Source organism: Hyaena hyaena, unplaced genomic scaffold (assembly GCF_003009895.1).
Source record: "Hyaena hyaena isolate Hyena2069 unplaced genomic scaffold, ASM300989v1 scaffold_211, whole genome shotgun sequence".
Classification (NCBI taxonomy): Eukaryota; Metazoa; Chordata; class Mammalia; order Carnivora; family Hyaenidae; genus Hyaena; species Hyaena hyaena.
The window spans coordinates 1,669,292-1,696,508 of NW_024080847.1; the positions used below are offsets into that span (position 1 = coordinate 1,669,292).

At 50.3% G+C, this 27,217-nt stretch overlaps 2 protein-coding genes across 2 annotated transcripts; both read right to left on the reverse strand.

Moving 5' to 3' along the window:
- Positions 1–1,347: 1,347 nt before the first annotated feature.
- APOBEC2 (apolipoprotein B mRNA editing enzyme catalytic subunit 2) lies at positions 1,348–12,598 on the reverse strand. The gene is made up of 3 exons (XM_039242694.1): positions 12,459–12,598; positions 4,127–4,687; positions 1,348–1,722 (listed from the first exon to the last, which is right to left on the reverse strand). Exons 1-2 carry the CDS (start codon positions 12,596–12,598, stop codon positions 4,147–4,149), a joined length of 681 nt encoding a protein of 226 aa, XP_039098625.1. The 3' UTR covers positions 1,348–1,722; positions 4,127–4,146.
- Positions 12,599–22,587: 9,989 nt separating this feature from the next.
- On the reverse strand, positions 22,588–23,716 carry TSPO2 (translocator protein 2). The gene is made up of 3 exons (XM_039242602.1): positions 23,547–23,716; positions 23,034–23,175; positions 22,588–22,788 (listed from the first exon to the last, which is right to left on the reverse strand). The coding sequence occupies exons 1-3, from the start codon at positions 23,714–23,716 to the stop codon at positions 22,588–22,590; spliced, it is 513 nt and encodes a 170-aa protein (XP_039098533.1).
- Between the last annotated feature and the right edge of the window lie 3,501 nt (positions 23,717–27,217).

Below are 27,217 nucleotides of genomic sequence, written 5' to 3' on the forward strand. Positions count from 1 at the left end.
CTGTGCCCTGGTTGCGTGCTGGCTCTCTCCCTCTCTCAAAATAAATAAGATAAAGTTAAAATAGCCAGACCAACTTGATTTTCTCCCTAGAGTGGAATTCTGGGTCTGTCCTAGGACTTGCTGCTTACCCAAGGGTAAAAGAACTGGGTTTCCGAAGGGGCTTGTTGAAACACTATGGAAACACCAGTTAAATATAATCTTTGTACTTTAGACTTATGTGTTCTTATCACACTGCAGCCTGATAGGCAGCAGTTTCAAAAAGTACTTCACTTTTGTATCTCTGGGGCACACAAGTTCATGTTGTGGTAGGGGTAGTGCAAGGCCAAGTTCATCATTAGACAGGCTTTTCTTGAAGCTTCACTTCTGTCCACATATGGTAAAACGGAAGGAGGGAAAAAGACATATCTAAATACATAACACAGTGAGTAAATGAGAGTGGGATGGTAAGAGCAAACTTAGAATCAAAGTATTTTGTTTAGGCAAATCTTCCCTTTTGGCTCCACACATGGATTTTGTAGGCTTGTACATTTAAAGGAATTGGGGTTAATATTTTTCATGGATTATGAGCTTTGATGATTCTTTGAACAAAGACTAGTCTTGTGGAGGACTGCCTGTAAGTGGGGTTCTGGGACTCAGCAGGGATGTGATAAAGTGCTTTGTCATTTGCAGATAGTCTTGGGGTCAAATTCTGATGACTTATCGCACTTGAAGCTTGGAAAGAAGAGGCATGGCCTGACAGAATGAGTACATTATTCCTGGAAACCTAGTTAGAGTTTGGCAAACACCCAGAAATTCACATATGAAATTTTGCTTCTCCATAAGACACTAGCTTTTAAAGAAATGAGACAACACCATCGAGTACCACATACCAACTACTCCTACAGTATGTGTATCCGAATTGAAATCCTACTTATCTTCTCCTTAAGATACTAATTACTTATTAATTGGCAAACAGAACATGGATATCTTATAAATATATTTCCCCTGCCTTTTGTTTCACCCTCTGCCATATCCCTTGTCTTCAGAGAAGAGAAAAGGCACTCATTTACAAGTAATCACAGAAGAAAATAATTGATAAAGGTCAAGATTGGGGTGGGAAGTCCGTCTAGGAGAGTCAGTATCCTGTGTTGCCTGGATGAGCCCTGGATTAAGCCTCCCTTCCACTTTCTAATATCATGGCTTGGCTCAGAGCCTGGGAACATCCCTATTCCTAGGATTGGTTCACTGTGCATAGTAACCTCTGAATGTCCAAGTTCCTTAAAAAACCTGGTCACAGAAAGACCACACCACTTCTTTTATTAATGTTGCTATCTTTTTTTTTCTTAAAAAAAAAAAAAAAAACCACCATCTTAAATGCATATCCAGACATATTTCAAAGATCTGCACAGACGTTAGGTTTAAACATTAGGTCTGAGGCTCTTTACCTTAAGCAGCCCATGTGGGGAATAATGAGGCCCTTCAGACCGACAGATGCCTGGTGCCCGTATATGGTTGTCATTTCTTTCCTTGCAACTCACTTTTCCTCTTTCCCAAGAGCACCCTTAGAGAGAGCCATGGCTTAAATGATTTACAGCATGAACAGTATACTTAGAGTCCTTGGAGGGCCTGTGCAGTAGGATTGGTTGGTGTCCAGTGTTGTCCAGCTCAAGTGGTATCAGGAAGTCAGACATGTCCCAGATGGCCATACATGTCACTGCTGTCTTCTGGTGGCAGCAGGCAGACCTTAGTGAAAAAACAAGAAAGCATGTTACTGAGAGTTCTGCTGACCCCAATGAAGAGTTTCTTTTGAGTTGAGGTCTCTGTGTGCCCTCTCCAGCAATCTCTGAATTTCTCCCCTGGAGTCTCCTGTGATTTCCATTGTTCCCAGCGTTAGGTTTGCTGCACTCATGCTTTTGGGTGCTTCACACAGGAAAACCCCAGAAGATCCCTACTTTAATTCATTTCTCTTATGTTAGATATATGGTTAAATCCTATTCAGTCATTTTTTTTTTTTTTTAAAAGATGGAATAAGAAATGTAAGGCAAATTTTCTTTAGCAAATTCCCATTTCTTAGTATTTTAATTAAGGAGAATTATTCTTTAGGGCTTTTAGATTACAACTCGATTTTATGCCAGTTTTTTTTTAAACTCGGTACATTTTAACCTTTCTCTTCAGGAACACGAATAACTCAAATAGAGTACAGGGAAGCATGTTAATGGGTCCAGATAATACGGTTATGTACACTAATGGAAAGAGGTTTATAATGTGGAACATGTCCAATAATATTTTATTTAAAAATAATTTGACTTGGAAATGGACTTTCCCCTCAAACTGATTTATCTATTTAACTTCGTTTAGATTAGCATTAGATACAACCCTCAATTATCCAAAATTAAAAGCTCCTTTTAATCTGACTTGAAATGCTTAATTTTTATAGCAGATTTAGCTATCTAATTATTTGACTTAATGGAAAAACAACGCACACACACATACACACACACACACCTCTGAAGACTCAGCTGGTTAGGCAGCTGGGAGAGGTGGCCTGTTACTCGGAGAGGGATCTAAGAAGAAAGTATACTCTAGTTAAAATTAAGCTACCAGTCATCATCACTCTGGAGTCAGCGAAGGGTTTATAATCACAGTGATAGCACCTACACTAATATAGTCTTCAGGAATTTAAAAGTCAGTTTGGTATTGTCAGAAGTCAACCCTTGGAAATCTGTTTTTATCACTCCTCACCACCACTAGCGCGGTGTCTTTATTTTATGTAAGCAGAGTACCGCGTGGCATTACCTGACCATATTCTCCCTGAATTCAATGAATGGACCTTGCTTTTTGTAAGAAACGGACAAAAATCACGTCCTCTTGGACTGGCGAATGCTCAGCTGGAGAATTATCAGGCACCCTGTGTGCATGTCTAAGAGTAGCCCTCTGGCAACATTGAGCTCCAGAACATTGATATTTCCAAAAACGTGTCTTTGAAGCCACATCTTCTCTTAAGAATATTAAGGGCGAGAGCCACCAAGAAGAAATTGAATAGCTTCATGGAAACGCACTGCATTCGTGTTTTATTAATAGGTGAACTGTTCCGGAATATAAGTTGGGAGGAGAGGGTGGTAAAAGACCCTTTCTTCATTCCTGGAAGATTTTGATCAGTAACTCAGGGCTTGTGAACGGACTTGGTTATAGCATTTCTGCAGGAGCAAACTAGATCAGACCAAACTCCAAAACAAAGTTAACGAAGGATCTTTTACCCTCTTTCCTGAGGGTAATTGGCCTGTTTCTGTGAGAGTCTAATTTACCCTCAGCAAGAGGCCAAATTGGCCTTAATTGTGTCCTAATTATTTGCTTAAATAGCTAATCTTTACTTCCAGTTCTATCACATCTTGATGTCTGTAGGAGGCTACTTCTGAGCTGCTGTCTCATTTACAGACATCTTTTTAACCCTTTTGCTATTCCTGCATACAAGAACTTGTTGCTGTGTTATCCCCATTCCTGAAAACGGCATTTTTCTAGGAGTTCCTCTGAGGTCTTCTCAAAGTAAAAAAAAAAAAAAAAAGTTCTTGCGTTACACATTCGCCCAGAAATTATTGGCCTCCTTCAAGGCCGAACCATTTATTTGAAAACATGAAAGCTTCTCTGGCAAAATAATAATGATAAGTGGCATACGAATCCATCTGGGGACTTTCAAAAGTACCTGAAATGAAAAAATGACATCTGAAGGAACGAAAAGCCTACATTACAGGACAGCGGAATGGGGAGACTGCAAATGGAGGTGGGCACAGGGCATCCAGAAGAGGTCCAGAGTTAGTGAGTCTGGACTCATGTCGGTGGGGGCATGCGTGGGGGACTATCTGACCACGCAGGTCACTCAGCCTCGCCAAGGCTTGCGGATTCCTATCACCTCTGAGTGTTGGAAAGTTCGTTTGATACAAAAGGGTAGGAGCGAAAAGGCTTTAGGGAGAGGAACGTGGAGTTCAGAGAAAAGGAAAAGGCGGGGATCTTCTAAAATGTGTTTCCAACCACCCCAAAGCTGAGAAAGGAAATCCATTCCGGGCCAGGCCCAACCTCCCGCGCTCGCGCCACCTGCCCTCCCTCCAGGCTTGGACCTGAGTTCGGGGCTCGCAGGGGCGCCGGGACTCACGTGAGGCCGGGCCGGGCGGCCTACTTCAGGATGTCCGCCAGCTTCTCCTCGTAGTACAGGAAGTTCTCCTGAATGTCCTCCCAGGGCTCAAAGGCCTTGGCCTCGCCCTCCTGCTCCACAAAATTCTGCCAGACGTACTCGAAGTCCTGGGGCTTCATGATCCGCAGCCTGCAGCCGGCCTCCTTGAGCTTGCGCAGCGCGGCGCGCACGTCGGGCTCCTCCCACATGAAGAGGCGGCCCACCAGGATGAGCAGGCGCAGGTTCTTGCTCTTGCCGAGGGTCCGCACGATGCGGTCGGCGCAGGAGGCGCAGGGGCTGGACGACACGTACCAGGTGACGTTGTAGCGCAGGGCCGGGTCGCAGGCCGGCAGGATGGTGTTGAAGAAGGCCTCCTCGGCGTGGGCGGCGGCGTGCTCGTCCTCCAGGTACCCGCGGGTGGCCTGCACCTGGCCTCCCTTGCTCTGCGCCTCCACCACGTAGCACAGGAAGGTCTTGTTCCGCCCGGAGCTGTACTCCACGTTCCGGAACTGAAACTTGAAGAAGTTGACAGGCAGCCGCTCCCTGCGGGGCGAGGGGCAGAGGGACAGGGGAGAAGAGAGAAGGGTGAGCGCCCGCGGCCCGGACCAGCCCGGAGCAGGTGGCTCTCCAGCCTCGGTGCGTCAGAGACACGTCGGCTCTCGCTGTCAAAGCCGGCCTTGCCCAGGCTAGCGGCGGCGACCGCGCGGCGTGGAAGAATCCAGAAGGGTGTATCTGGAGCAGAGGAGAGAATTTGGAGGTGAGGGTTCAGGTCACCTCAGTCGGGAGGGCCTCCAGACGCCCCACCGTGCCTCCAACACACGGCACACTCCTGCATTTCTAAATCAGTCACTGGGGGGAGGGAGGGGCGATACAGCCCAGTCACCCAGAGGACTCTACAAATATCAGTGCCTGGGCCGCACGCCAAGCCAATGAAATCAGAAGGTCTGGAGGGGGCCCAGGAACCAGCATTAAAAAAACAACAACAACAACCCTCCAGATGATTCTAATAGGTGGCCAGGTTGGAAAAGCCCTGTTCAAATAGTAGTTTTACAAAGTAGCAAGCATGTGAAATCTCTCATGATAGAGCAAGAGGTAGATTTTGCGGAACATTCCCTGCTTCTGTTTCTCCTCCTTGTCTCTCATGGCTGTTGCGTCTCAGGCACAGGCTGGCCCACCATTCACAGTGCCCCACTCTCCTGGTGACTGTTTCTCAAGTCTGTCTTTTCCCTCGGATGAAAGAGGAGTTGGCACACAGTAAGCGTCCGAGAAGTTTATATTTTTGACGTCAGACCAGCCAAGAGTACCTTGATAAGATTTAGCTTGCATATAGTATTGAGTCATTTCCAAATCAAAAAAGACTTGGCGTCTGCCCTCCAGATGCTTATAATTTAGCAGCCCCACTCTGGCTAAAACAGAGAGAGCATTTTAATTTTAAATGCCTAGAGAGGACATGGAGGACACGGCATGAAGGTTTTTAAATGTTTAGCCTTGATTTAGGTGGCAACAGAAAATTGTTGCAGGCTCCTGAGTAAAGAAAGATGGAATAAAAGTGACGTCCGTGGGGGATGACGTGGTGGCTTTAGGCAGATAGAGTGAGGCTGGGGAAAAGCTTGAAGTTAAACAAGCCCACCTGGTATCTTAGGACGCCAGACTTGGTGATGACTATGTCTAGGGACTTCGAGGGCGAGATGGATGAGTAGGAAATGAAACCAGCAGAAAAAGACTGGGTTTGGGGGAAAGTTTTGTAGTTAGAAGAAGGAGAGAGAAAAGGAAAGGAGCTAGAGAGGGTATCAGAGTTGATTGTTTTTATCTTTATGTGCATCTGCGTGTGTTTCTAGAATAGGGAAGACTGTTGTAGGTTTGAAGGCCAAGGAGATGAGGAGCCTTTAACAGGAGAGATGGAAACTCAGGAGAGGAGGGGATTGAGTACCAGCTTGGAGAGGCTGAATGTTTTCTTTAAAAAACAACAACAAAACTAATCTCTGCAGTTGCCCCAGAAGATACCCTGTGGCAACCATGAACTCCGCTGATACTGCCCTACAAGCCTTCCCTTTCTAACTCCCAGGGCTACAGGGAAATCCCGGATGTCCCAGGGCCTTGTCTTCTTAAGCAGCCAGGTGCCAAAGAGCTGAGTAAACACGAGCTGTTTCCCTGTCGTATTCCCGCCCCCATGGCAAAAGTTGATCCACCCAAGTTTCCATATCTCTTGCTGTCAAGTTCAGTTTCCACTGTGGAGATGGATGTGTTTGAGGACCTGGTCCCAGGATTCCTTCGGGTACTATACTTAGCTCTCTAAACCCCTGTGTCCCTAGTTGAATGTGTTTATTATTTACTTAACATTTCGGGAGAATGGATGGCCTGATGGTCCCCCTCTCCTGTTTCCATCCCTGTTGGAAATTCACTTATAATGAGCTCTCCCCAATGAAAGTCACCCTTCAAGATCACTCCTGGATTTTACTGGTTGGTAAATGGTCCCTTCACTTTCCAGAGTGGCTTTTTTTCCCCTCCTGAGCAGCACAGGAAGTACCTTTCTTGTCCAAACACTTGATGCTCTTCAAGGCCATTTGCCAGACACCCCCCTCCACCCTCAGATCTCATCCAGAGCCACCCGTATGGTGGATTCTCGGGCAAAACCCTTGGAAGTATTCTCAACTGTGTGGCTGGTTGGGGGCTTCACCCATAGCTGCCTGCATGGCCCCTCGGGTTTCCTTCTGGAGCCCCGAGAAATATTGCTCCAAGTTCACCAAATATAGCCCAGCGAGAGTATGAATTTGGCCCAGCATGCAGCTATAAGTTGGCTAGCTAGTCTGAGGCTGCTCCTTCTCTTAGCCTCTCTTAAGCCCTGATGCTTTCCCCTCCTCCTCTTCCCTTTGCAGGAGGAGAAGACCCAGAGAAACCTGAAACCCAAGGGAGAGGAAGAAAGTTCACCTCTCTATAAATATCAGTTTCCCACCCCTCTTGCCAGCAGCCCAATAGTCTACTCTGTGTTTCAACAGGGCCTTCTGGACTAGGTGCTTAAGGAAGGGAAATGCTTTCAAGGGGCCAAGGAAAGTCAACATTAATATAAAAGCAAGGGGGAGCGCGGGGAGCTCTGGGTGGCTCAGTAGGTTAAGCTTCTGACTTCAGCTCAGGTCATGATTACACGGTTCGTGGGTTCGAGCCCCGTGTTGGGCTCTGTGCTGATGGCTCAGAGCCTGGAGCCTGCTTTGGATTCTGTGTCTCCCTCTCTGTCTCTGCCCCTCCCCTGTGCGCTCTATCTCTCTCTCTCTCTCTCTCTCTCAAAAATAAACAAACATTAAAAAAAAGGGTGGGGGGGAAGGTCAAGGAAGATCTTGGGTCCCAGTCTTTCCTTTCAGCTTGTTCAAAAACTGGGCTTGCTTGGCTTCTCAATGGGCTTCTTGGTTTTCCAGAAGGAGCATAAGGGGCAAATGAGGTTCTTTGGGCTTCCCACAGGCTGAAACAGCCAGGCCCTGGAGGGGAACAGAGGTGGAAGAGGTCTGAAGTCTCTCCAGGGAGCTAGACAATATGGCCATCTCGAGTGATTTTATAGAATCACAAAATAAGTCAACACTGTTATGCCTGCTCGTGGAAGGAAGGAACTAGTGACACTAATTTCTAAGGTAATCACAAACATCTTTTTTTCCTAGTAGCATGATGCCTGAGTTCTACATTTCCTTATAGCCCTTGCTGTCGCCCCCAGCAGGTGTTTTCCTGCTGAAGTTGGAGGGGCGGGATTTGTGCACGGGTCTGTTGGCGTGGTGGTCAGGAGAAGCATGTGGGTAGCAGATTTCTTCACCTGGGCTCAGTCACTGCTTGAGGCACAGAAACCAAGAGTGTTATTCCTTCCCTCTTTCTCCCTTCTTCAAGCACCACATCCTCATACTTTCTGCAGACAGGTCAGTCACACTTCCTCTGCAGAGACCCAGGCTACTGGGCATTGCAGTTCTCTAGGCAGGAAACCAAGAATCCTAATATCTGGGAAAGAACATTTGGAGCATGGTCAGCTTGATGGAGGGAGCAGGGATGTGATCAAATGTAATATCTCTATAACGTATGTTTCTCACGTTCACATTTAAAAATATTTGCGTTTCCTAAGCGGAAATCTATATGGTGAAAGAAAGCAACCCGGAAGGCAGCAGAGGCTGGTCTCAGATTAAACATTTGCTCCAAAATAATCCATGGAGTGGAAAATCTACTCACAGGTCATTGAGTGATGACTTGTCTCAGCTTCCCTCGCCAGACCTTTCATGCCCTGCTCAAGAGAGGCAAGAGTTGCTGGTTTGGGTTTTCTTCTCCCTATTCCAGACCACTTTCAAAGTGGATGCTGAGGAGTGGGCACGGTCAGAAGGAGACGAGAAGCAGAGAGCTCTAACAGCCTGACTTCCTAGAGCCCAGACCGGGTTTGCTGGGCGGCTGGCTCCTGATTTGCAATTTTGGATGGGATTCTGCCCTTGGCAAGCCCTGAGCAGCTCCCTGCCTTTTTCCTGGGAGGCACTGTCTTCACGCTGGAGCTTTGACCTTCCCCCAGCCTCGGTGGAAACCAGGGAGGCCAGAATCAGTGGCTGTCTCCTATTCTTTCTGCAACAAACCTTCCCAACATGCCCTGGAAACCGGGGCGAGGCGTGAGGGGTTTGTGGCATCCACAGCGGAATCGAAGGCTTGCCATCCCTTCTCCTCTGAACCCTGCCTGTCCTCTCTGTGTTCCCTGCGTGGCCAGAGCCAACCACTGGTAGCTAAAGAAGTGGTTGAAAGGAGAGTCACTGCCGGTGCCCTTTGTCTCTGTTCCGTGCTAATCCCTTTGATAGCAGGTTCAGCTTTATGCAAAACCGTACACAACACAACTAGAGACCAACAAAGACAACCACACAGCCAGGAGGCCTGCTAGGCAGAGCCACAGTGGCTCATCGCTGGGATGGAGAGATGAGGAGACAACTAATTCTGATGCCCCAGAGCTTCCCTCAAGCATGCTGACTTCAGAGGCAGGCACCAACCCGTGGAATTCTCCCCTACACAGAGCGCTGCTGGATCTTCACGTATCCTGAACTGCTCTCCTTCCAGAAGCTGTCCCCACAATTAGTTCCTTATCCCGACACCTGGCAGAGAGCCTAACATACAATAGGTGCTTGTTCATTAGTCCAGTTATTTACTTAACAAATACCTATTAAGTGTCTATGAGGAGGTTGGCACTATTTTTGGTGCTACGGATAAAGAAGTTAAAAGGCAAAGTCCTTGGCCTCATGGGAATTAAATACCAGTGGGGGAATGGGCAGTAAATAAATGATTCCTATTAGGTAAATATTTGTTGAATATAAAAAGCCTCCTATTTATGGCTTTTTTAGATGCGGTGTGGCAGTTTGGAGTCAGACAGCCCTGGGGGTTACGCCGAGCTCCATCCGTTAACTGGGTAAATTACTCATCCCTTTGAGGCTTGGTTTTCTGATCTGAAAGATGGGTCGAGTGGTCCATCCTCATAGAGTCTGGACAATGGTCAACACTCAAGAAATTAAACCTGGTACTGAGGAATGGTGCCTTCTCTGGGCCTCAAATCTACCCCTCAGAGCTCAATCCTAAGCATAACCAAACCTGAGCCCTCTCTACTCTTCCTCTTGTGTTTAGAGGGTTCTCTCTTTTCTTGGTGTGCAGGTTCAACACACAGTTCTTTGAGAGAAAGAAAGAAGGAAAGAGAGGAAAGAAAGAAAGAAGGAAAGAAGGAAGGAAGGAAAGAAAAGAAAGAAGGAAAGAAGGAAGGAAGGAAAGAAAGCGAAGGAAGGAAAGAAAAAAGGAAGAAAGGAAGGGAGAAAAAAAGGGAGGAAGAGAGAAAGAAAAGGAAGGAAGAGAGAAAGAAAGGAAGTCCTGATTTTTAACATTTGCTGATTTCTGTAAACACTCCCAATACGGAGGTTTCAAGAAACCAACATGAAGTCACTGAGTGCAGAATTGGAGAGAGATGCATACAGTCCGTTCTTATCATGAGTTGGCCCTGGCACACCACGACAGTTTTTGACCTTTTTCTAGTACTTTCTGCCGTGTTATTTTGTTAATGTTTTTAGGTCTGCTTTCTATCTTGAGTGCCCTATTCAAGCCAGAATCGTTGACAAGTGGGGGCATACCTCCTTATTCCTACCTGGTACACCTTCCTCGCCTCTGTTTCCTGAAAAGCTGCTCCCTCTTCTACTAGTTTGGGGCCCAAATCTAAGGAGCCGTGTAGACAGACCCATCCCCTCTGGGAGTCTCGGGTAGGAGAGGAGCTGCTTTTGCTGACCTCCTTGATGCCACAGTATCTGGAGAGGAAAGGTGGGGAAAGCTCTTCCCTCATCATGTCCCTGCACACACAGCCACACCTCTGAGCTATTTTAAGCCATCTGTTTACCCAGAAGGGCCCAGGAGACAGATCTCCACAGCTGTTACTTGTGGCCAGGAAACTCTCAGGGCTCTACCTCCCTCCTGAACTGCTCTCAGAGCACCCAGAAAACTGCCTTGCTGCACCTCTCTTTCTGAGCTTTGGGTCAGAGAAGGCTCTGAGTCCCAAGACCTCACAGATGGAGGTAGGTGGAGCCCTGTTTGGGAAATCTGGGACCCAGAATGAGTAAGAGACCTTGGAAAAAACACTTGGCTGGAGTCAGAAGAAGTCCTGCTACCTGCTGGTTCTGTGGTCTCGAACAAATCACTCGATCTCCCTGACTCAGTTTTCCTATCTGTAGAGTGGCAATAATATAACCCCCTCTCCCAGCCCTGTGCTGAGAGTTGAATGAGCTCAAGCACATGGAAGTATACAGTGATTATAAAGCCCTGGACAGATGTAAATTGCGTCAGAGGATTTAACCCTTAGGACCAACTGCCCTGGGACCCCAAGCAGACATAGGCCAGTTCTGTTCTGGACCTTTCCTGCCTCTGTGCTAGGGAGACCACAGCACTGCACAGAGTGGGTGCGCACGTGCCTGTGTGTGACCCAGGGCAGCAGGGACCAGCGCTCTTAGGGGTTAGAAAGTGGATCTCTTCCATAGGGAGCCACTGGGATTGCGGCCTCCTGGCCTGGTAGCCCTAGGCCCTCCCTAGGTCTTTATTAGTCTGTGCTCCACTGTTCCTTTAATCCTAGGGGGAGGGTGACATTGGTCAGTTGAGCATGGGTGAGCACAGGTTCTCGACTCTTGCCTGAATTATTCTCTCAGGAGCTAGGATGCATGTTTCCCTCAGGTTCTCTTAGAAATCAGAAAATCTCTGAGCTGGAAGGGACCTTGGGGATCAACTTAGGGTAACTTCCTCATGTTACAAACGAGAAAACTAAGGCCAGGACTGGAAAATCACTTGCCGAACTTCAAACAGCAAGTCCACATGGCCACCTAGGGCTCCTCTGTCCCACTGAGGACATGATGCCTCCATTTTTCCTGAAATTTCTCCTAGTGTGGACCCCACTCTGTGGGCATTGCCGGAAACTCCCATGAAGGAAGCCCTGGGGCCGGGGGTGGGGGGGTGAAATGTGGCCCTGTGTATCCCCTTCTCCTTTGCCTACGATCTTTGCAGCGTCTTCTACAAAAGAAACAGAGAGGGAAGAGGAGAAAGGACCACTTGGTGTTTTTCCTGGAGATGGCATGATCTGGACAAGGCAGAGGGACCCTGTATGTGGGTCTCTCTTTGGGGCCTAGAGACCCTTTGCTCAGGGTCCTTGTCCCTCCGGGCTGTGGCTGAGGGTGGAATACCTCTTCTGCCCAGAAGCTCCTGGCCCCCTGACTGTTACCTGTGCTGTAACTATTGTTTCCCTGGAGATGGACGTGGACAACCCGTGGGCAGATTCAATTCAATAAGGAAGAAAATGCGCCTCTCTCAGCCTTGGGGAAGGGTGGATCTGTTTTCCTGTTTTAGGCTCTTCCACTCCAGAGAGAAGCTCTAAAGAAAGAGTGAGAGCTATACGGATAGAGGAGGGGCCCTCTCAGCCCCAGAGAGAAGTCAGGGGAGGAGGTACTTTGGGGCCATATTTAAATATACATGTGTCATCCCTGTCTTTACCAAACTCCTTAGGACTAGACAGCCTGTATCTGGAGAGGTAGGTGGCATCCTGGTACCAGGAGGGCCCAGGCGGTGGTTTCATCCTCTGGGCCCTTGCCTCCAAGGAGCTGCCATCCCTCCCCTGGTTAGAGGATCCAAAGTGTCACCTGGAGAGACCAAGCCAGATTTGCAGCCGTGTCCCCTGCAGCCCCTACCACGTGGCTGCAGGTCTGTGACCCCAACCCCTCCTATTCCCATCCTAGATTCCCCCAGCCTGCCCCAGCCCACGCTTTTCTAGCGAGAAGGACCCCGGCCCACACCCAGCTCTCACCCTGTGACGATCTCAAAGGGGGGCAGTTCAATCAGCTCCTTCAGCTTCTCAGGGTCCTCCAGATCTTCCAGATCCTCACCATTCTGGGAAGCAGGCGCTGCGGCCGCTGCGGCCGCAGCGGCCTCTTCTTTCTGGGCCATGGAGGGGTTGTGGCTCCGCAGTCACTGAGAAAGGGGAGAGGCAGTGAGTTTCCCGGGCCAGGGCCTGGCAGCAGAGCCCCAAGCAGCTGTCAGCAGCTAAATCTGCCTGGGGATGACGGGAAGAGGACTGGGCAGGCCAGGCTTAGTGCTCTCACCTCCTTGCCACGGGCTTTATAACCAGAGCCCTCTGCCCCTCCCCCAGGCGCTCGCCCTCTATCTTTTTTTAATTGAGTGACAGCGGGTGCCGGGATGGGGGGAATGGAAACTCTGGCCGTTAGTATCCCCTATTTATCAGTAGGCAAAGACAGGAAGCTGGCAGGTGGGGATGGCGAGGCCTGCCCTCCCTTCCCCCACCGGCTCACACAAGTATTCATGCTCTCCGCCTGCACCTTACATTTTTCATTTCCCATGCAACCTTTCCAACTTCACTGGGGGGGGGGGGGGGGGGGGGGGGGGGGAGGTGGAGAAAGGGATCTAGAGATTTGGGGGAGATGCTGTCAGAAGTGTAAGCAGGAGGAGGCTTGTGTTGAACCGGGTGCTTGCAGAGACCCGCCCCCCTGCTCCCTGCCCCCACCCCTTCAGCAGTGGGGGAGGGGAGACGCGGGCTCAGGAAAGGAGGATCTTGAGAAAGGGTAGGATAAGAGCTGCCGATTTGGAAAGAAACTGAGCTGTTACTTAAAGAGAACAGATGCCTATTTACCTGTTATGAACCCATAATGTGTGTGGATTTGGGAGTCTCCAATAGTTAGCGATACTGCTGATTACGAGCTCAGAGGTTTTGAAAGAAGACAGGCAGTGAGTTTCGTGGTTTATGTGTGAAATCAGACTTCAAGCTGTCAACAGCTTTGGGAGGCATCCCACATTTCACGTCGGGAAACTTGGACTCACGGAAGGGCTGGTTAAAGGGACTTGCCTAAGGCCATGCAGCCTGAAAGTTGTAAGTCAGGATTCAAACCCAGGCCTTTGTTCCCCAGAGGCCAAACATTTGACCTCCATGCTATGTTCCCTTTCGGTCAGTTCTTTATTCATTTAACAAATATTTATTGAGTATTTACTATATGCCAGGTGCTAGTTCATGGCACAAAACAAAACAAATGAAAATCCTTGCCCCCACAGAGCTTGAGGGGGCTGGACAATCAATAAGCTATATACATATAGGCTATTTGCTGGTGCAAAGTGCTAAGGAGAAAAGGCAGGTGAGGGGGACGGAAGTGTCAAGGGGTGAGGTTATATTTTTATAGAGTGGCCAGGGAAGGACTTTGAAAAGGAGACAACTAAGAGCAGAAGGTTTTGAGGGGGAATAATCATGTGGATATCTAAGGGGAAAGTGTTCCAAGGAGAGGAAGAGCAGGTGCAAAGGCCCTGGGGAGGGTGCATTCCTTGTGTGTTCGAGGAACAAGCAAGGACACCTGGGTGGCTGGAGAGTCCTGGGAGATGAGGCCAGAGAGATAAATATGGGCTAGATAGGTGCAACCTTATGGACTATTATAAGGGCCTTGACTTTTTCTCTGAGTGAGATGGGTAGCCCCTGTCTTTGAACACATGAGAACATGGTCTGACTTATATTTTTACAGCATCAGCCAGGCTGCTGGGTTGAGAATAGACCAAAGGTAGGAAAGAACAGAAGTAGAGGGACTAGTTTTAAGCCTATTGAAAGTAATGAGACCTGGGGCCCCTAGAAAAATCTCTGAGCTGAAATAGCATTGGAAGATGGACAGATAACTTTTTGTAGGTTCACATCATGGGTGCTTAGCGGGGACCACAGGTGTTCGTGTCTGGGGCATTGCTAATACTCTAGGACATTCTCAGGGCAGCGGAAGTCTGGCATCATGGTCACCTAGAGGCTGAAAGTGAGGACACTGAGAACACTGTAACTGGTTAGAACCAAGCTCCAAGTGGGGTTGAGTGGCGGTGATGGAAAGGGAGGGTACCTTTCCATGGTCTGCCTAGAGAATAGGAGTCAGGTCAGTTCGGAGTATTGGGGGCTCTCTCCCCAGAGAATCCTGAGCAGCACGGTGCCCTGTAAGATGCCCAAGCATTGTGGTTTCCCTGGATGGTCAATTTCTATGCGTTGTCCAGGCATAATTACTACTCATGCCCCTTTTTCTCCCCATAGTGCTCTGGTATCGGCAATCAACCCTATGGTCACCCAACCTTATAGGCTTAGTACTGAAAGCACTTGTCCAGAGATTATTTTTCTCAGGTGTTTTCCCAGGCATGTAAAACACAGGGTGGTGGTGGAAGTGGCTGGTCCACAAAGAAAAGGCAGTGATTGCAGGTACAAAGCAAACGCATGTTATTACTATTATGACCATCACACAGACGCACACCGTTTAAATGTGAAGGGCTCACTTCCTTTGTTTATTCGACCAGCACTTATCAAGGGCTCCTGCGTGCCAGGCACTATAGGAAGTAGCAAGAACACAGAGACAGGAGGTGCAGCCTCACCGGGAGCACCCCGGATCCGTTGCATTGGGGGCACTTGGCAGGCACTCAAGCATGCATCATTTCATTGTGTTCTCACTCTGGTCTCGCACGGGTGGGTATTATTGGCCTCGTTTTGCAAGTAGGGACCTGGCTTCGGGAAGGTGAAGTGCTTTGTACAAGATCACACAGGGATTTAAGTCTGGGTTCTCTGAGCATACTTTTTTTTTTTTTTTTTAAATATTTTATTTATTTCTAGGAGAGAGAGAGAGAGACAGCGTGAGCAGGGGAGGGTCAGAGAGAGAGGGAGTCACAGACTGAAACAGGCTCCAGGCTCTGAGCTGGCAGTCAGCACAGAGCCCGACGCGGGGCTCGAACCCACGAACCGTGAGATCATGACCTAAGCGAAAGTCGGATGCTTAACCAACTAAGCCACCCAGGTGCCCCTCTGAGCATACTTCTTATCCCCAGGACTGCACCCAGCCAGCTCTGATGAATACATGTCTTAATCCGCATTTGCATGTGTCTCTCTCCACTTCCAGGTCACAGCTAAGGTGAGGGACTCTGAGCAACCAAGGAAGAGGTCAAAAGTCTGGGGGGAGGGAAGCGAGGAGGAGGGATTTTTTTTTCAGCGCCTTATTCCCCCTGTGGGGAAGACTTCCCCCTTGAGAACAGGGTCTCCTATTTTGGTTGTCGTGTCTCAGGATTGGGAAGTGGGGAGGGAGGAAGGAAAGTTCATATTCATGTCCCCATCCCACTCTTGATTCGCTACGTGATCTTGGCCAAGTCACTAAGCATCTCTGGGCCTCAGTGTTCCCATCTGTGATGCCAGCTAAGTGATGCTCTCTCTTCCAGGACAGTCAAATGGATGGAAGTGAGAAGAAGGGACAGGGCTGGCTCCCAAAGACCCATGGGGTGAAGACAACAGTGTGGTGAAAATTCCCTGACTCTGAGTGATGGTAGGAGCTGATGCAGGGGTAGACCCAGGCTGGTCCCTTTCTGAAGAGGGCACCCCTCGCTCCCACCATACCCACATACAGTTTTTCCTTTGAAGCTTGCGAGAGTGCCCTGGGCCCTCCCCTGGACTGATAACTAACTGACAGCTTCCTTTCCCACTGCTCCATCCCAGCCCCTGCCCCTACTGGCCATCCTTGGAGGCCCTCTGAGCTCCCTCTGGCTATTTATGGCCCCTCCTGGAGGCCTCGTTCCTGGCTGGTCCCTGGCTCTCCTTTCCAAGTCGGACCAGTTTCCCCTGCAGGCCCCAGAATGCAGCCACTAATCTGGGGGTCAGGGCCAGCAGCTTGGCTCTGTCTCCTGCAGCTGCCAGGTTACTCTTTCGGGCAGGCATTCCCCAACCCCCCTGTGAACACTCTTCCGTAGGTTTCCATCCATTTGCACCTCCTGCAGGGGAAGAGACTGGGAAATAGGTTATCTAGTTCAAGATCACAGTAGGGGCCTGTGCTGTGTGTGGGGTGCTGGAATTTGAACCCAGGTCTGTCAGCCTCCAAGTTCTAGGCTTTTCTCAGTGTGTTATGCTGCCTGGGATTCAGTAATAGTGAGAGCTCACCCTAGCACAGCCCTTCCTGGGGGCCTGACACAGGTCTGAGCAGGTCATGTAAATTGACTCATTTCTTCCTCACCAGGATGTTGGGGTAGGTACTACTACTATCCTCATTTTATGGGAGAGGAAATTGAGACCAGAGAACTTAAGTGACTTGGCCAAGGTCACGCAACTAGTGACAGCAGAGCTACGTGCTGTCAGAGTCATGCTGTTGCTTCTTTAACATTCAGTCCCTATGGATGCCAGGACCCTGGAGGTCAGGCTGTGAGGAAGGAGGGACAAGAAGGGAACTAGGGGGGGAACAGGTGTTTTTTAGGGAGATTGGGCTCTGGGAGTGGTTGGTGTAGGAGGGGTGTACACTCACGTGTGTGTCTATGTGGTGTGTGTGTGTGTGTGTATGTAGGAGGTATAGCTGTAAAGACAACGCAGCTGGTGAGTGGGGATGGAAACCAAAACAGGAATTCTCCCGATCTGTCCCTGCAGTGCCCCCACTCCAGGTGGCAGTGACTGGAAGGAGCCGGATTCGGTCCCAGGTGAGTGCAGGCCACCTCTCCCTGACCCTTTCCCCAGGGTCATTTCAGAAAAAAATTCAGGGTTTCTGGAGGTGGCTGAGGAGTAGGGGACAGGGCCAGGCACGGCTTTTCCTTGGGTCTCAGCCTGCTGCCGAGCTGCCCTCCCTGGGAAGGGAGTAGAGGCCAGGAGGGGGCTGGTGGAAAATAGAAACCTCACCAGGGGAAGGTTTAAATTCTCACTTTGTGAAAGAAGACACCTCGGGAGCGCGTTGATGGAGTGGGTGCTTTATGTGCAGGGACAGCTGGGACCCCAACAGCGCGTTGCCCCAGAGACCCAGCCCAGGCGCGCCTGTCTCTCGGTCACTACTGAGACGAGGTACACAAACAACGGGCTGTGGGCACCAGACACCCCACTGGCGGGCAGAAGCCTGCACCCTCTGGCAACCGCTCTGTTGACATAAACACGGGGTGTTCATAGCTTTGGCCAGGTGGGGGGAGGGGACCAAGGGTCTCCCAGAGGTCTAAGGCTGAGATCAGAGAAGGCACTAGAATCACAGGGCAGGGCAGGGGTTTCAGTATCTTCCTGTGCAGGATGCAATGCTTGGCTTGCCTTGCAGAACACGCTCCTGGGGACTTTAGTCCTGGTCACCGTGGTCCTCCGTTCAAGCAGCCACTCCCGGCACCACACGGCTCCCCCGGCTGGCGCTTTGAGTCTTTGAGGAAAGTGATCTGATAAGAATCATGCTCATTAAGTGACTAATAGTGTTCCTCTTTGAAGGGGTGTTTGCAGGGCCAAAGAACCTACCAGGGAGGGGAAAGCGATAACCTTAATTAGCGTTTGAGAGGGGACTTTCAGCGCTTCGAATGCACACTGTGTGGAGCAGGTGCAGGTGAAAGGGACAGGGGATTTCTTGGTGCTCCTGTGCACAGATAATTTCTGGGTGTGCTGGGAGATCTTGGAGATAAAGACAGCAGAGGGAGGAATAAGGAGCCTGGTGTGACAAAGAGGGCTTCTCCCGGCTGGCACCCTAGAAGAGTGGGCTTTGGGGGACCCCACCTGAGGAGAAGAGAAGGAGGTCCTGATCTGAGGGGTTCCTGACCAAAGCCAGGCACTGTTTGGATATAACTTGCATGTGCTCCAAAAGAGAATCAATAATAAGTATTTAAAACAGCAAGGGTCTTGTGCTTGTTTTCCAGCACTACAAGAAAGAGGACTCTGCAGCTCGGCTTGGGGTGCAAGGGAATTCCAGGAGATAGGGTGGATGTGGTCACCACAAAGGAAGACTTTGGAGCCCTGGCCCAGGCCTGACGACACTCAGGGGGACTAATGCTGTCACCAGGACATCACCTCTACCTGCCATAGTTAGGAGGGGCCAGAGACGCACAGAGCAAACGCTTCCTGCACTCCGCCCCCTCTAAGCCCGGCTGACCAAACTTTGTCCACTGGACATACCATACACCTGTTGGTCTACCCACCTCACCTTGCCCCTGGGTGTTTCCATTCTGTAGACTTGGAAAAGGGAGGAAGAACACGGGGTTCTGGGGAGCGAAGGAGGGGTGGAGATACAATAGAAAGAGACGTACCTCCTCCTGGGGTTGCTGTTTCACCTGGTGCAGCTCCCCACCTCTCCAGGTACTCGGGGGAAGGGCGGCTCTGCACAGCCCTGGAGGAGGTCATCTCCCCCTCCCACCCCTGCCCCCCACCCAATGGCTCATACTCACATGCTGTGTGCATTTGCAGAGGCAAATGGAAAAACATCACTCAGAGACAAGAGAAGTACACATGGATGCCTGGGATAGTGGGCTCCCAGGACACACCTAGCAAAGACAGGAGGCGGCTCTGACCCTGTTCAGGCACAAGTCTAGGGGACTCTGGTGATCTAGGAGGAGCCAAGGGCAGTGTGTGCTCAGAACTGGGAGGTGGGGCAGGGTGAGGTCGAGGAGTGCAGACAGATTGGGAGAGTGAGAGATTAAAGGCTCCCACCCAGGAGCCAAGGAGCAGTGCAGGAGGGAATTTTAAGGGTGACTTCAAAGACAGAGGATGAGAGTTAGATGTTGGAGTGCTGCCCTTTCTGGTTGTTTCTGCTCAAAGCCAGGAAGCCCCTGAGATTGGCTCATCCTATCAAGCAGTCTTGTTATTCCAGGGTTTGGGACGCCACCCAAATCTGCTTTCTTCTAGGGCAGAGTGTCCCAAACTAGAGGTATCTGGATGCCTGGGTTTGTGGATTGACTTGCACTGGGGAGGGTGAAGCCATGCAGTAGGCTTGGATGGACTGTTCTCTTCTTGGAGGATCAGTTAAACTTTTAGAAGTAGCTGGCAGCACAAAATTAGTAGCCGGTATCTATGCTGTCTGTATGAGATGATGACAATGAGAAATAATTCTGGGGTGTTCACTCATCTGAGGTCCCATGACGATAACAGAGTGGGGATGCGAACCCAGGCGGTGTTGGTAATCGGTATTTATAGATCATGTTTCTATGTTTAAAACAGTTCCACGTATAAATTAAGTTATACATTCAACTAAAAGCAGCTTTAGAAAATTTGATTGAGGTGAAGACAAAATCCACCTGAATGTGTGACATAAAAAGCCAGTCATTTTGTGCGTGTGACACTGGTCAGGCTAGTCCATAGGAGGAGGAGGAGGTCACTCACTGTCCTGACTCTTGAGAAGTTTGGAAAATATTGCCAGAGTCTTGGAGCAAGAGGGTCTCCAACTGTGGTGGGAATCAGAACCACGTGTGCTTGGTAAACAGGTGGCCTCCGGGGTCCCCTGCTGGAAAACTAACATTTATGAAGCACTTCCTCTGTGTCAGATGACTTTTTACTCATTATCGCCTCTCTTCTTCCTGACAGTTCTATGAGTGCCCCATGCACGGCTGAGAAAAATTGAAGCCTGGACAGTGAAGTAAGTTGTGCCGGGTTATGAGTTCATAAATGGAGGTCAGCATCCACGCCCAGGCTGGCCTGTCTCGGCGGCCAGAACCACAAACCACCTCACCCTATGGCCTTTGTTCCCCAAGATGATCTGATTTGGGTGGGTCTGGAGCAGGCCTTCCACAACCGCGCCAGGACGTCACTGGCCCGGCCACACTTTGAGAACCACTCTGGTGGCTGTTTTATTCAGGCTGAACGTTAGAACGACCTGAGAAGTTTCAGAAACTGTTAATACCACTCCCTTCCCCAAACACAGGCTTTTTCAATAGGTCTGGAGCTGCCTAGCGGGTGTGGGTGATGTACTGGTCAGCACTGTCTTTTAATGGGACAGGGTGTTCATTTATCCAGTCGGTAAGACCTCTGAACCCCTGCTCAGTGCCCTGTGCTGCCTGGGGGCTGGGGATACAAAGGTGGGTGGGACACTGTGTGTGCCTTCCAGGACCCCAGGTACCCGACCTGCCTGGTTGGGCACAGTGTGCCCTTTCTGGAGGGTGGGAGGCTACAGATTCTTTCTTGCCCGTTCTCCTCTGGTGAGCTCCAGAAAGAGCCATTCCCCTCGAATGTGAAGTCCTTCTGGCTTCTCCCCTGTGTGGTCCTTCGCCCTCACGTGAGAGGTCATAGCCAGTTGTCCACCCAGAACTCAGCTCCCAGAAACACAGGCTGTCGAAGAGGATAGAGCCCTGAGAGACCACCCATAGGTGGCGCTCTCACGTTTTAGGGAGAGTGGACACAAGTGCTGGGCTCTTGTTAAATCTCAAGATGCCTGGAGCCCACCCCAAAAGTTCTGATTCTTAGGTCATGGGTGGGGGGGCTAAGGAATATGCATTTTTCATAAACTCCCAGATGGCTCTGCTATACACTCAGCAGTGGTTCTCAGGAGGGCTGGGGGAGGCCCTGGGGAGTTCTAGAAACATTGATGCCCAGGTCCATCCCTAGAGAGTCTGGTTAATACTTTTAAAAGCTCCTATGCAAGGCGTCTAGGTCTTCCAGCTGACCTTGTTTGGAATTTGGGGAGTAACCCCAAGGACAGTCACTCTTTGCTGCCAAGAGGGCCTTGAAATAAGAGGAGAAAGGGAACCTGGGTGGCTCAGTTGGTTAAGTGCCTGACTCTTGATTTCAGCTCAGGTCATGATCTCATGGTGCTTGAGTTCGAGCCCCACACTGGGCTCCGTTCTGACGGTGCGGAGCCTGCTTTGGGATTCTCTGTCTCCCTCTCTCTCTGCCCCTCCCCTGCTCACTCTTTCTCTGAAAATAAATAAATAAACATTAAAAAAAAAAAAAGGTCACAGGTCTTCATCAATTAAAAAAAAGAAACAAAAGGAGAAGAAAACAATAGGAGGGGAGAGACGAAAAATAAAAAAAGGAATAGACGAAAATAAAGAAGCCAATGAGAAGATGTGGAAAGACAGAAGTCTGGACAAGAAGTCCCTGCTGAAATCACTCATCAGCACTGAGGCATTCATCTTTTTCTTAATGTTTTCTCTTATTACAATAGTTGTTGATTTTGAAAATTAATAGTAAAAAAGCATATGAAAACAAAAATGAAAAATGACTTATAATCCACCTGAACAAAGATAATCACACAAGATCTTAATATGACATATATATATTATATAATATAATCATAATAGAATATGATATATGTTATACATATTATGATATTGTTATTAATATATATTTATTAAAATACAATGAAATAGGGGCGCTTCGATGGCGCAGTTGGTAAAGCGTCCGACTTCAGCCCAAGTCATGATCTGGCGGTTTGTGAGTTCGAGCCCCACGCTGGCCTCTGTGCTGACAGCTCAGAGCCTGGAACCTGCTTCAGATTCTGTGTCTCCCTCTCTGTCCCTCCCCCACTCTCTCTCTCTCTCAAAAATAAATAAACCTTAAAAAAAATACACTGAAATAAAATTAAACTATTCATGTAATATATAAACCGGGCATGTATCACTAGTTTCCTTTTTTCTACTTTAGTGACTTTTCTGTTTTGCTATTATAGAACTTATCACAAAGATTTTGTGTTCCAGGCAACTGAAAATCTAAGTCCTAAACGTCTTTGCTCGATGCAGGAGGGCGTGTGAGTGGCGTGGAGACTGGATGGCCCCCTTGCCCTCCCTGTGCTCGCGCTCCCGCGTTCATTCCGGGCATGCGCTCCCGCGTTCATTCCGGGCATGCGCTCCCACAAAGGCGCAGATGCTGCCACCCCTGCTCTGCAACCCTTGACATCATGTACCCGGATATCCACTTCACATCATACCCTCAAAGTTAGTAAAGGATTTTATTAATTGACATCTCTAAATAATTTCTTAGTACAGGATTAGTTCATTCATATTAAGTGTAAAATAAGTTTCCTCCCTTTTTTCCCCATTTCTGAAATCAAATGGAAACGGGCACCAGGGGACTCAGGACGGTGACCACAGCGGGCCGAGTGGTCGTCAGGGATTCATCACTCCCTGGCCCCCCACCTCCCCTCTCTCCAGAATAGCCCAACAGCCCTACTTGCCATTCTCTCCGCTCCTACCCTGGCCCTCCTCCCTCCTCTCCTGTCCCTGGGGCCTCAGTCGCTCTTCGCCCCCATGGGTTGAGGCTGCTGGCCTGGACAGAGGCTGTCCCTCCACAGGCGGTAGGCGATGGAAGCGGTCACGGTGAGCCAGGCCAGGTAAGGCAGCAGGAGCACGGCAGCCAGCTTGTTGATGGGATGCCAGATGAGCGCTGTGCTCACCACCAGCCCGTAGAGCAGCAGCAGGTGCAGCAGGGCCTGGAATGGGGTGGCAGTAGAGGCAGGGCAGTCAGGCAGGCAGCCCTGAGAGCTGAGCCCCCAACCTTTCTGCACCCTGGGCCCAGTGAGCCAAGCTCCGGAGGTCTGGACGCTCAGCCGGAGCCCAGAGAAGTGTGCCCGCCCACTCCCGGCCTGCCCTGCACTGGTCTGTGTTATCTGCTCTGGGGCCTGGTGGTCTCCCCTGCTCCTACACCACTTCCACTGATGCACACCATGTGCCTTACCAGACCATGGGTGTGGGCTACGAAAAAGAGAATCAGGACAGCCCAGCTGATGGCAAGCTGCACAGCGTAGAGGCCTAGAGGCAGGGCCAGGGGCCGCCCGAAGCCCCCTCCCAGGTCCTTCCACACCAGGTAGGAGGCATAGCTGCGGAGAGATGGTGGCAGGATGCTCAGAGGGAGGGTGTTCTATGGCAAATGAAGGGAGCCCTTGGGCATAAAGGCTCTTGGTTACCAAAAGGAAACCCCGTGGGCTGCGATGGGGGCAAGAGTATCTTGGCATCGCTTGAGGGCCAGCAGGGAGGTGGTGGGAGGAGCCCGGGGCATCGTGAGGTGGGGGAGGCAATGGGGAAACTCGGAGAGGGGGAAGAAGAAGGTTGGCTGGAATCCTAGGCAGGCACAGAGGGGTCCCCTCCCCCCGCCCCACTTAAGCGGCAAGATGGCGTGCTATCCCTTTGGAGGCCAGAAGACAGGAGTAGTTTGGGTCCAGGGCCCACGATATGAGAAGTGGGTGCTCACCCCATCACAAAGTAGATGGTTATCCACCCTGTCATCAAGACCTTATGAGGCGGGCACCAGGGCGGCTTCTTCGGGCTGTCGTACCAACCAGACCTTCGATGGGTGAGCAGCCAGACCAGGATGGGCCCCAGGTGGGGAAGAGCCATAAAGATGGTTCCTTGAGGCTGCATTCTCCTCACAGAGACCAGATCTAGGACGGCAGATGACACGCTGGTGGTGGGCCTCCCCCTCAGTCCTCTCCCTGTGTCTGCTTGCCTGTCTCCACCTCCTACCTGATGCTATTTCCTGGCCAGGGCCCCTCATAGGAAATCTAGTCATAGAGGCCATTCTCCCCACCTTGGGCCAACTCCCGTCAGCTCCTGTGAGCTCACACTGCCTTGCCCTTCCTCTGGCCTCTGGGGACTTGTCTTTTCCACACCACCCATTTGGCACACAGAGGATACTGTCCAGTGTTGATAACCCCTTCCATGTGAAAGGCTCCCTTCCCCCAGCATGTGTCTGACTCCTAGAGTTCAGGTCTATGTATGACTGTTCTTCCTGCCTCCCATAGTGGGTGGCATTCAGTCAGGTACATAGCAGGCCTTTGACAGGAACGATGCCTTAATACCGAACTCAGCCAAGCTGATAAAACCAACCATGTTCAGAAAGGCAGGAGCCAGGGATCCCTGGGGGTCTTTACTTGTCAAGAACGGCCCAGGCCATCTGCCCCCAGGCTTATCTCGATATACCAGACTGGCAGACTCGGGGAGGCCCACCCAGCCTGAGCGGCTGCCCGAATTCAAACTCAGCCAAGTGACACCGGGCTCCTTTCTCCGAAGGCTTCGGTCTCGCCTGCCCTTCAGGGCTGGGGAGGTCCCTCCTTCACCTTTCCCCTTCCAGAGGGATGAAGCTACAGACATAAGTGCCCAGCTTTCCTGTGGCCTGACTTCTCAAAGAAGCAATGGCCTGGTCTTTGATTGAAAGGCCGCCATGTTCATTTGCATGTGGCCTCTTGTGCCTCATTGGCATGTGGAGCAGTGCACAGACCCTCCTCCAGCCAAGGCCACCACCCATATCATTCTTCTGTTGCTGTTTCAGCCTCCTCCCTATGTCTGCCTGGACCAGAAGGAAAACAAGGACAGTGGCTCTCAGTGTTTTGGAGTGACTGCCTACTGCATCCTTTCCTGTCGAGGGCCCCTGTCCATGTTCTGGAGGTTCCGGAGCAGGGCTGACTAGCCTGCCCGTCTGTGCATCTGTGTTTATATTCCTCTGGTCCTCACTATCCATTTGTTCGTCTTCTGCCTTCCTGTCTCTCGCTCTCTCCCTGTTTCTGTTTTTCTGTCCAGCACTGGAGGTACCTCCCGTACCCTCCCACATCAGGAGAAATCCTGTTCTCCACCCTCCTGGTGCCTCCTCACTCCCAGGCCTGTGTTCACCTTACCTCAGGCAGCACACCTCTGGGGCCAAGTGCTCGATGCTATATGTTGTGTGCAAGGCAGAGGAGGGTGGGGGATGGGAGAAGGGCGGAGTGAGGCTCCCATCTGGCCTCCCTTTCTCCAATGACAGGGGTGGTGGCGTTGGCTGGGGTGGGTGGCTGACTGCCTGCATGGTCCTGAAGGGTTTCATTTAGCAGAGCACCCCGCCCCCCCCCCCCCCCCCCCCCCCCCCCGTCTTCTATACTTGGCCTCTGGAGTGGACCCTTTGATGGAAGGCTTAGGCTCTGTAAGACCCCGACTTCCTGGGCGGGGTCAGCCGCAGGCCTACAAGCCTCCTGAAACCTGTGGTCTGCACACTCCATGAGGCGGCTTTGTGTCCACAGGGGTGGTGGGGACCCTCACATTTCCCCAGGACTTTCCTGTAACTGGGGTTTTCCCCAAGTGAGGCAAGCACCAGCTTTGGAAATGAGTTCATGATATGTGGACGCAGCCTCTCGTTATAGCCTAGTTGGCATGGGCCTTCCCGGCTCAGAACTTGAGCTTGACAGATTTTCACAAATCCCTATAACTTCATGACTCAGAGGAGAAAGCAGCCTCCTGTGTGACTCAGAGTTTTGTCCATCAAAGACTAACACCTGCTCTTTTCATCCCTATAAAAGTTCCCAGCACCTCTCTCTTGCTAGTCCTCTGCTCATGAGGACCCCTTCCCAGACTGGCTGCTCTCCATTGCTCCTTTGCCTCATCTTTCCACTTCTGGGGCCCTGGGAACCCCTGAGAAGTGTTTACCCCATCCTCTTGATTCTACCCTGGGGAAGGTGGCAGAGGGGAGGGGGTTGCAGTTGGGGACAGGAGGGCTGGAAAATCATTAACTGAGATTAAATCAGTGGTGGTTACTTATTTTCTATGAGATAACTGGGTGTGTGTTTGGGGGGGGTGCTGGGGAGTTTACCATGGTCCTCAACTGCAGGAGGCCGGCCCTCGGTGACAAGAGTTGCCACTCACTGAGTGCCCATTTTGGGGTGAGCATTTTAGTTATTAGCTCAATAATAACAATGCTTATCCCTCACGAGGTAGATATTATTGTCTGCATTTGACAGACAAGGGAAGGGAGGCTCAGAGGGGTTGGGTAATTTGCCTAAGACTATACAGCGGACAGGCGAGTCACCTGTGTTCAGTGTCAGGAGATTGGCTCCAAAGCATATTCTCTTTGAACTGGTCTACACATTCATCCCACAAGTCTGTCTGTGTGTCTTTCTTTATTTCTAAGTTTATTTATTTATTTTGAGAAAGAGAGAGAAAGACAGAGCATACGAGCAGGGTAGGGTAGAGACAGAGGGAGAGAGAGAATCCCAAGCAGGCTCCGCACTTACCAGTGCAGAGCCCAATGCAGGGCTGGAACTCACAAACGGTGAGATCATGACCTGAGCCGAAGTCAAGAGCCAGGTGCTTAACCCACTGAGCCACCCAAGAGCTTCTCAACAAGTCTGTCTGTCTGTCTGTCTGTCTTTCTTTCTTTCTTTCTTTCTTTTTTTTTTTTTTTTAATATTTTTTATTTATTTCCAGGAGAGAGAGAGAGACAGCGTGAGCAGGGGAGGGTCAGAGAGAGAGGGAGACACAGACTCTGAAATAGGCTCCAGGCTCTGAGCTGGCAGTCAGCACAGAGCCCGACACGGGGCTCGAACCCACAAACCGCGAGATCATGACCTAAGCGAAAGTCAGACGCCCAACCGACTAAGCCACCCAGGCACCCCAACAAGTCTTTCTTAAATACCTGCTATGGACCAGGTTGTACCAGGAGCTAAGAGTACAACAGCACACAGCTGAAAAAAAACCTATTCATCTTCACAGGGCTCCTTCATTCCAGTGGCACTATCTTTCCTAAGCAGAATTTCTATAAAAGAACTCAGGCTGGCAAATAGCCCAAAGACAGCTCCCCCCCAAGTGCAGTTTTCCTGCCAACTCTGAGTGTGGGCAGGGAGCAGATAGGGGAACACCCCAATGCTGGCAGCACCTCGTGAGTCGTTAACCCTCTCAGTGCCTCCTCTGTCATCTCCGTGCAGGAAACGGGTGGAACCAGACATTGTCTAAGCTCCCGGACCAGCGGCATTGGCGTTTTCTGGGAGCTTCTTAGAGATGCAGACTCTCAGGCTCCAGCTCAGACCTATGGGATCGGAACCCACATTTAACCTGATGCTTCATGTGGTTTGTGTGCACACTATAGTTAGAGAAGCTCCTGTTAGGGCTCCCTCCTCTTAC